The sequence below is a fragment of the Meriones unguiculatus genome, chromosome 17 (genome assembly GCF_030254825.1).
Source record: "Meriones unguiculatus strain TT.TT164.6M chromosome 17, Bangor_MerUng_6.1, whole genome shotgun sequence".
NCBI lineage: Eukaryota > Metazoa > Chordata > Mammalia > Rodentia > Muridae > Meriones > Meriones unguiculatus.
Window position 1 is genome coordinate 8680718 of NC_083364.1, and position 9972 is coordinate 8690689.

Below are 9972 nucleotides of genomic sequence, written 5' to 3' on the forward strand. Positions count from 1 at the left end.
ACCCATGATAACATATGTTAGTAAGAGTCTGAGTCAGTGTTTTAAAACCTTGGTTAAGAGCCTGAGCATAATGCCTGGCTTGCTATTCACCTGTAACTATTCATGAAAACCACCAAACCGTTTTATGGGCCACAGGTACTTTAAGTCGGGAAGCAGGTAACTCCAACTGCACTGGTCACACAAGAGGAAGCTGTTGTGCTAGCAAAGATGAGACACGCCTGCTTATAGTCGCTGATTGCAGATAGAGACCTGACTGAACTAATGAGGCAGTTCACACTTGTCATTTCAGCTTAGGCCTGCTAAGTTATTTTGTGATCAAATATAATGGAAATCTAAATTTCACTAAATATGTACAATGCATCAGTAATTTATCTTGGCTTCGCTTACTTTTTGTATGTAAGGGTTAGTACACATTTTTACACATGCATGTAGAAACCAGAGTTCTATGTCTGGTGTCTTCCTCAATAGTCCGCTGGCTTATTTTTCTTTCATTCTTTTTTATTTTACCTTTTATTTATATTTTTATTAATTACAGTTTATTCACTTTGTATCCCACCTGAAGCACTCTCCCTCTTCCCTTCCCAATTCCACCCTCCCTCCCTCTTCTCCACCCATGCCCCTCTCCCAGTCCACTGATAGGGGAGGTCCTCCTCCCCTTCCTTCTGATCCTAATCTATCAGGCCTCAACAGGACTGTCTGCATTGTCTTTCTTTGTGGCCTGATAAGGCTTCTCCCCCCCTCAGGTGAAGGTAATCAAAGAGCAGGCCGATCAGTTCATGTCAGAGATAGTCCCTGTTTCCATTACTATGGAACCCACTTGGACACTGAGCTACCATGGGCTATATCTGTGCAGGGGTTCTAGGTTTTCTCTATGAATGGTCCTTGGTTGGAGTATCAATCTCAGAAAAGACCCCTGTGCCCAGATTTCTTGGTTGTGTTGTGTTGCTGTCCTTGTGGAGCTCCTGTCCTCTCCAGGTGTTTCTATCTCTCCCTTCTTTCATAAGATTCCCTGCACTCTGCCCAAAGTTTGACGTTCAATCATCATCCTGAAAGGATGAACATCAGAGGGAGAAAACAGGGAACAGGACAGGAGCCTACCATGGAGGGCTTCTGAAAGATTCTACCCTGCAGGGTATCAAAGCAAATGCTGAGACTTTTTTTATGTGTGTGTGAGAATTCCATACTACATTATTTGCATCATTTTCATCCTTCCCCCTTTCTATTTCTGACCCATGTCGAACTTGATTTTTAAGATAGTGTCCCTAGCTGAATCTAGAACTCACAGATCTGTCTACACTGCCTAGTAGCACACCCACGGACTATCCTGGCAGTATACCCACCCCTACTGGGATTACAGGCGCATACACCACCAGATGTTTGCACATGGGTGCTCTCAGGTCCTCATACTTGTGTGGTCAGTACTTCACCAAGTAATCCATCTCAACAGCCCTTACTCTCTATTTTTTAAACGCCATATCTTAGGCTTTGACAATCGCCGACAGCTGATTGTAAGAACCAGGTTTCAAAGTATTAGTGAAATTATCAACGTTTCTGCCAGGAACTTTGATAGCTCTAGAAGCTACCTGACAAGGACAGCCCAAACCCGAACATTGTCGGCCCTGGGTTCTCAAGTACCATGCTGCCTTCTCTTCAGTCCATCCTCACCAAAGCCCTGCCTAAGGAATACACTTTAGAAACCTTTTTTCACCTCTTTAGACTCATTGCCAGCTAGGCCAACAGGCAGAACCTAAACGGAAATGAGGTAAATAGAATGCAACTTTTTATCTCTTAGTACAGAGGGGATTCCCAATCACACCTTGGAGAGCCAGGCACACGACACGAAGTAAAGAATTGCAAATGCAGCATCTGTGTACAGGACACTGATTTAGAAGCATCTGGGACACAGTGTTGCCCCAGAGGTTTTAGTCCTGTTATTGCACTAGTTGAGTGAATTGTTGAGTGGTCTGAAGATGTTAGAAACCTGGATTTTGTTTTAAATAAAGGAGACTGAGCTAGCATTACGATAAGAAAATCACTGGAGGAACACTGATGTGTCCCCCATTTACCAAGCATGGCCAGTGCTGGGCCCTCTGCTACATGTTGCTAGCAGAGACAGGTGAATGGAAGAGACTCCCTGTCTCCTTGGACACAGTGACCTATGTTGGCAAATAGCTGTAATGCAAAGCAATACAGGAAAAGCTATGTAAGCACTCTAAAGTGTTCTGTGAGTAAAAGCAGAGACAAAATTTCGATAAGTAGAGGTAGGAAGAAAGGCATACAGTACCATTTGAGCAAAGAGAAAAGCTGAAATGGCTCAAAGATTATCAGTTTACTTTTTCAACAGATAACTTAAATGTTCTACAGTCAGCTGCTTCTGAATGTACCACATTCTTTTACTTTAGGATTTTTTTTCCCCAGGAACATTAATGTAAGATTAAAACGAATGCACTGGACTTCTAGATGTTTGTTGCTGTTAAAATGGGGCTTGCTACATAACTCAGCCTGGCCTCGGACGTGATCCTGCTACCTCAGTCTCGGGCATGGGTGCTGAGATTAACAGGCAAGGGCCAGCACACTCTGTTTGTTTCTAGAAATATAAAGGTTTAGATGGAAGAAAAAGAAAAGCACCAACAAGGAAAAGGCCTGCTGGGAACAGGACTTCTAAGAAGCAGTTATGTCTGGAAGGCTGTGGTGCAAAGCCATTTTTGCTGGCTACAAGCGAGGTCTCCGGAACCAAAGACAGCGCACGGCTCTTCTTAAAATTGAGGGTGTTTATGTCCGAGACGAAACAGAATTCTACCTAGGCAAGAGATGTGCTTACGTGTATAAAGCAAAAAACAATACAGTAACTCCTGGAGGCAAGCCAAACAAAACCAGAGTGATCTGGGGAAAAGTAACTCGGGCCCATGGGAACAGTGGCATGGTTCGTGCCAAATTCCGAAGCAACCTTCCTGCAAAGGCCATTGGACACAGAATCCGTGTGATGCTGTACCCTTCCCGGATTTAAACTAATGAAAAGTAAATAAATAAAAGTGGATTTGAAAAAAAAAATGAATGCACTGAAACTGGAAGATGATTATAATATTCTCCAGTAGTTCACTTTAAATATAGAATTATAACTGAAACTTAAAACAATGAAAATACTTGATGCATTTTTCTAATTAAAATGATGCATTTCTAATATATAATTGATCTAATTTATTATATTTCTCATCAAAACAGGTCTCCTCTAGACATTAGGAGAATAATGCAATGGCCTGCCTTGACTCTAGTTTATTATTGTTATTAACATATAAAAGTTTAATATTTAAGGGCATGTTTGATTAATTCCCTCAATTAAAATTCTTGGACTGGATAATCCAAATTGTAAAGAAAAATAACTCCCAATCTCCACTTCTCTTGATGACGGCTTTTCATAGTAGACTTGGTTTTCATTCTTGTATTGAAAATTGCTTGCATATTTCCTTGTAAGCAAAGCTGTGTCAAGTTCATTATGGTTCAAATGGAAGATGTTCTCTAAGGCTTATTTGTCTCAAAGGTGGTCTCTAGGTAGTGATGGAAGGACAGTTCATAGAACTTTTTCACATGTGGCTTACCTGGTTGGCGTGGGTCACACACACACAATAGGAGCAAGGCTAGAGAAGCATAGGTTATAGGATTCCTGCCTAAGCCTTCTGTTTCCTTGTTGGCTATGGGGATGTGGGCAGGCCAATTCATGCTTTTGTCACCGCTAAGGGTGTTGTCCCCCACCATGCTTTCCTTGCCTGGAAGGACTATGTTCTCTCTATCTTCTTCATGACAAGCCCCAAAACACTGGTCCTCCTTTGAAGTTGTGTCCCATCAACTATTTGGTTACTGGGAAAAAAAAACCAGTAACCAAATAGTTACTGTCAACCAAAACTTATATGCTTACAATTTTCCAAAGCAGGGATGTGGAAATGCTTTTGTGTCAGGCTGTCTCTGTAAAATTACCTCTATTTGATTGAGGTTGATGTATCACTGAAAGAAGGAAAGACGCTTATAGAATTGTCCAGTCCTAAAAATACTTGCCAGAGATAATTGTCCTTAGTTTGACGTTTGTGTTGATTGTGATGGTAGACTTATCTATTTCAAACGTGTCTTTTGTAACTTTCGTTTTTATGTTTAGCACTTACAATGTCCTCAAAGTAATTTTTAAAGTACACTCAAATGCACAGCACATTTTGTATAAACTGTACAGAATTTTAAAACATTATTGCTATGTTTGTGATTGGAAATCATCCTTAATTTTATAGACTTTTACATGCTTGTGACTTTACCTATTTCCTTCACTATACCCAAGAGAAGTTTGACTTGTTTACAGGCAAGTTCACTGGGCACTGGAAGTGCATGTCTTTAATCTCAGTACTCAGGAGGGAGAGGCAGGCCAACCTGTGAGTTCAAGGCCAGCCTGGCAACAAAGCTAATTCCAGAATAGCCAAGGCTACAGGAAAAAACCCTGTCTGGAAAACAAACAAACAAAACCGAAACAAAACAAATAATGGGCAAACTCTTAGTTCAGTAAGCATGCAAAGTAATTTACAATTCAAGTGTTTATGCAAATATAACCTTTCATTAATATTAACTGTATTTTATTTATATATTTAATTGATATAATTAACATTTTATTAATGTTGAAACATAAGTAAAGTTAAGCGATTTATCTGTACTTCACATTGTATAATGCTTTGGCCACCTTTGCAAATTTTAATGCAAGTTATTGATATGACAGTGATTCAATAGATATTGTGTGAAGTTGTTTATCTTAGCTTTGTTCTTGTGGCTTCCAGGTTTACACTATAAACAGGAAAAGCTATGTTTCATCTTTCTCAATTGGTCAGAAAAATTTGGATAAACAGTAGATTTTAAAATGGCTGTTCTTATTTGTAATTTCAAGAGTGTGGATAAATTGAATCTAATTTGTTTTCTCTTGTACCAAGAGTAGGCTTTATGATTTTGTAGACTCTATAATATGGATAAAGGAATCCTGAGTGATTTCCATGTTCCACCTTTAGGTCCTATAACTGTGTACTGCTCCTACTTTGGACAATTGGAATGTCAGCCCTTGGGCAACTGTTTGGAACAGAAATGACATCATTGGAAAATTTGAATCCCCTTACTGAAAACTTCTCTAGGGATTGTCACAGATAGCTCATGTGAGCCCAGAGTTGACAAGTCACAGAGACTGTGTGTCGATGAGCCATCTCAGACACCCCGCTTAGGGGGTCTTTCAGATAACTGTACTGTCCTAACACCTGGCTGCAACTGCATGAGGCAGCCAGTCCTGATATTGCAGTTTTACTTTGGTAGTCCACTATATATACTCTTCAGAAAAAAAAAAATCACTTTACTTTTCTTTCAAAAATTTTATGTATATTCATCTATGCATTATTTATTTAAGTTTTCCTTCTAAGAAAACAATAGCAAAATTGGAATTGGGAGATAATTCTTATTGAGAACCTGGTTACCTCACGATTCTATAAATATCACTCTTTTGGGGGAGGGTTGTTTCTAATAGATTTTTTTAAAATCCTTTATGTATAATATCATTTTATCTGCAAGTGTGGATGAGCTGAATTCTTCTTTTCCTAATTTTATTTTCAAATTTTATTCTTTTTGCCTTATTGCTTCAGCTGGTGCTCTAAGGACTACATTGAAAATAATTGGATATCATGAGCATTACTCTCTCATTTCTGATTTCAGTGTGACTGACTTAAGTTTTCTCCATTTAGGATGATAGTGACTGTGGGTTTGCCATATGTAACCTTTGTTGTATTGAGGTATAGTGTCTTCAGCGTTTCTCTATAATTTTTATGCTTAAAGCATATTGGCCTTTGTTAAGGATTTTCCTATATCTATTAAGTTTTAGATAAATCATATTGCTTGCCCTCTTCCCTTCCACACTTCCAAAACCTCCAATATCCTCTTTTCCATCTCCTCTTATGTACCTACTCTTAAATTGATAACCTTGTTTCTTTGATTGGAATTGGAACACATATGCAAAATGTTTGCGCACACACTCACATCTCTAAATGCATAAACATATACCTACTCCCTGCTGAGTCAGCTTAGTGTTGTTTTCGTGTATATGATTTCATAGTTGACCACTTTGTATTAAATAATTAAGGGCATATCCCTGTGAGAGGCTAATTGCTCCTGTAATCAGTCACTAATTGTCTGTAGTTCTTTGTCCAGAGGTAGGATCCCATGACATTCTTTCAGCTTTTGCATGTCAACTGACATTTTCATTGTTCAGCTCTTATTTAAGCAGCCGTGGTGTTAAGGTTTCATGGGTATAGCTTTTTTAGGAGACACAATCACACAGCTTTCTTCCTAGTCCTCTGGCTCTTATTATCTTCCTGCTTGCCCTTCTGCAATTTACCTCAAGCCAAAGATTCGGGAGTTTTGTTGTAGATGTATCATCCACTGGCAAGTGATCTCCGCATTTTGACAAGTTGTGATTTTCTGCAATGGTCTCTGCTGCAAAGAAAATACTTTGATGAGAGGTGAAAGCTATATTTATCTATGGTTGTAGAGATAAGATTGGAAATATAGTTAGAAGTTATGTTGGTGTAAAAAGACTGGTGGAAATAAATTCTTCTCTAAGGTTCATAGTCTCATTACATATGGGTAGTTGAGTAGGATTCTAGAACAAGGCAGGATTTCCACCCGGCTGAGGGGGCCTTAAGTTCCATTAGAAAGCTATTATTTACCATAAAGACATGAGTGCCCATTCTGCACCCTAAGAGAAATCTTCCTATGCTGGCCATCACTGTGGTTCTTATACTTTACAGCATGAGAGGACTACTGCCTGCTTCCCTGTATTAGCAGCTTACATAGCACCTTCCTATGAACTCTAGACTGTAGAAAGGAAACTTGCAGGTAAAAGACAGCTCAAGCCCTCTGTGTTCTCTGTCCAAAGCCTTTGGTGTCTTCAGTATTAGGTTCTTACATCAACCTCTCAGAGGCAACAGAAAGCAAAAGCAATAGCTTATATTGCTTTTGTCGTAAATTGAACTACCTTGATCAACAACTCAAAAAAAGGTTTCTCATGCATGGTGCTTAGGTTTTTGTACATAATATATTCTGAATATTATTGAATATATTAATCTCAGCCTCACTTTTTGTTCTTAAAACATTTTGAAAGTATCAAAACCTTTTCCTCTACAGTTTAATTTTTATTAGTAAAATTATCAAATGTCATTTTATTATAATTGATTATTTAATAATAATTTTTCATATGTTGATTTTGTTCATCTCAATGATAGCAATTACAATAGGCTTCTAACCAAAATTTTGTTCTACAGACGTTTTAACTTTTTTCTTGTGCTTATTGTGATATGTGAGAACATGACTTTCCTTCCATCCTTCTTTTCTATTTTTCTTTGAATCCTTTTTTTAGTACAATTTTTTTTTGCTTCTTCACTCTGAATTTTGAGAGATTAAAATTTATTTCATAAATTGATTCCATAGATTATATTTAATCTCAGTAATAGTAATTTGAAATTTGATAGTTTACTTACTTCTGTTTTTTAATTCCTTTCTTATTTAGTTAATGATATATTTTCTTATATGCCTTTAACTTGTCAAAAGAAGCTAATAAACATTTTTTTAGGCATCCCTGAGCCATAGAGACTGGGGCTTACTTATCAATCACGGAAGGGATCTTATCCCACACGAGGACCAGAATTTTCTCTTTCCTCCTCTGCTGGTCATTCTCTATGTTGGTGATCATAGATTATTATGACAAGTAAGGGGAATGCTGATATAAATTTTGCAGCTGCTTTTATATAGAGGTTGTAATATCATGTAGGGTGATATATTTTATTCAATAGCCAGTGAAAGCATGGAGTATGTCATGTGAGAGCTCTCATCAAGTCGGAATGAATCAAGGGGAAGTTCATTTAGCCTTCTTCCACAGAATTCACGCATGCTCTTCAGTTACTTGTTGGAGACTGGGTTATTAACATGTCTCTTGATACATTGTAGATTATTGTGCCTCGATCCCTTTCTGCACACACACACACACAATCACAGACAAATACACACAAACACACAGTCATACACATATTTTATGACTGTTTTAATAGTACTGGAAGTGTTTAAAAGTCCTCATCCTCCTCACTCTTCCTTGTGCATGAAACGTTGTGAAATTTTCTACCTTTCAACAATTTAATCTATTGTTTTCATCATATGAATTTTAAATTAATTTTTGGCCTTAATTTTGTCATTTTCTCGACAATTCCTTAAAAACTTATTCAGATAGTATGGCTTGGGTTTATTTTGACATTTATGCTATACTCAGTATGAAAAGAATAGAACAAAATAAGAAGATGGAAGAAGGCTGGACATATTGCCTATAAAAATGGAAAGTATTTCTCCACAAGTAAATTTTAAACTCTGAAAAGCATTTCTTAGCATAATCTACAGGGCTCCAGGTTCAATGAGAGACCCAGTCTTTTTTTTAGTTAATTTAATTTTTCTCCTTTATTGTTTTTCATCTACTACAATTTATTCACTTTGCATCCCAGCTGTAGCCCCCTCCCTCATCCCCTCACAAACACACCATCCTTCCTTCATCTTCTCCCATGCCCCTCCCAAAGTCCATTGACAGGAAAGGTCCTCCTCCCTTCCCTCTAACCCTAGCTTATCAGGTCTCATCAGGACTGGCTGCACTGTATTCTTCTGTGGCTCCACAATACTGCCCCCACCCACCAGGGGGAGGTGAACAAAGAGCTAGCCACTGAGTTCATATCTAAGACAACGACTGTTCCCATTACTAGGGAACCCACTGGGACACTGAGCTGCCATGGGCTGCATCTGTGTTGGCATTCTAGGTCATCTCCATAAACGGTTCTTGGTTGGAGTATCAGTCTCAGAAAAGACCCCTGTGCCCAGATATTTTGGTTCTGTTGTTCTCCTTTTGGAGTTTCTGTCCTCTCCAGGTTTTTCGATGTCCCTCTTCTTTCATAAGATTTCCTGCACTCTGTCCAAAGTTTGGTTATGAGCCTAAGTATCTGCTTTGATACACTGCTGGGTAGAGTCTTTCAGAAGACCTGTGCCCTGTTTCCTGTTTTCTCCATCTTCCGAGGTCTGCTTTTCTGAATGAAGATTGAGCATCTTACTCAGGGTCCTCCTGCTAGCTTAGCTTCTTTAGGTGTATAGATTTTAGTATGATTATCCCATATCATATGTCTAATATCCACTTATAAGTGAGTATATGCCATATGTGTCTTTCTGCTTCTAGGATACCTCACCATGATTATCTTTTCTAGTTCCCACCATTAACCTGCAAATTTCATGATTACCTTGTTTTAAATAGCTGAGTAGTATTCCACTGTGTAAATGGACCACAATTTCTATATCCATTCCTCAACTGAGGGGCATCTGGGTTGTTTCCAGGTTCTGGCTATTACAAATAAAGTTGCTGCGAACATGGTTGAGCAAATGTCTTTGTTGTATATTTGACCATCTTTTGGATATATGCCTAGGAGTGGTACAGGTGGATATTGAGGTAGCACTATTCCTAATTGTCTGAGCAAGTACCAGATTGATTTCCAAAGTGGTTGTGTAAGTTTACATTCCCACCAGCAGTGGAGGAGGGTTGCCCTTTCTCCACATCCTCTCCAGCATGTGCTGTCACTTCAGTTTTTGCTCTTAGCCATTATGATGGATGTAAGGTGAAATTTCAGGGTATTTTGATTTGCATTTCCCTGATGGCTAACAATGTTGAACATTTCTTTAAGTGTTTCTCTGCCATTCTATATTCCTCTACAGAGAATTTTCTGTTTAGCTCTGTACCCCATTTTTTAAAATTGGATTACTTGATTTGTTGGTGTTTAAGTTTTTGAGTTCCTTATATATTCTGGATATTAGCCCTCTGTCAGATACAGGGTTGGTGAAGATCCTTTCCCAGTCTGTAGGCACTCTATTTGTTCTGCGGACAGTGTCCTT

The 9972-nt window shown here is 38.5% G+C and overlaps 1 protein-coding gene across 1 annotated transcript; it reads left to right on the top strand.

Annotated features, from left to right (window-relative positions):
- Positions 1-2644: 2644 nt before the first annotated feature.
- LOC110561966 (large ribosomal subunit protein eL33-like) lies at positions 2645-3051 on the top strand. The gene has a single exon (XM_060370848.1). The coding sequence runs from the start codon at positions 2675-2677 to the stop codon at positions 3005-3007; it is 333 nt and encodes a 110-aa protein (XP_060226831.1). The 5' UTR covers positions 2645-2674; the 3' UTR covers positions 3008-3051.
- The last annotated feature ends 6921 nt before the right edge of the window (positions 3052-9972 follow it).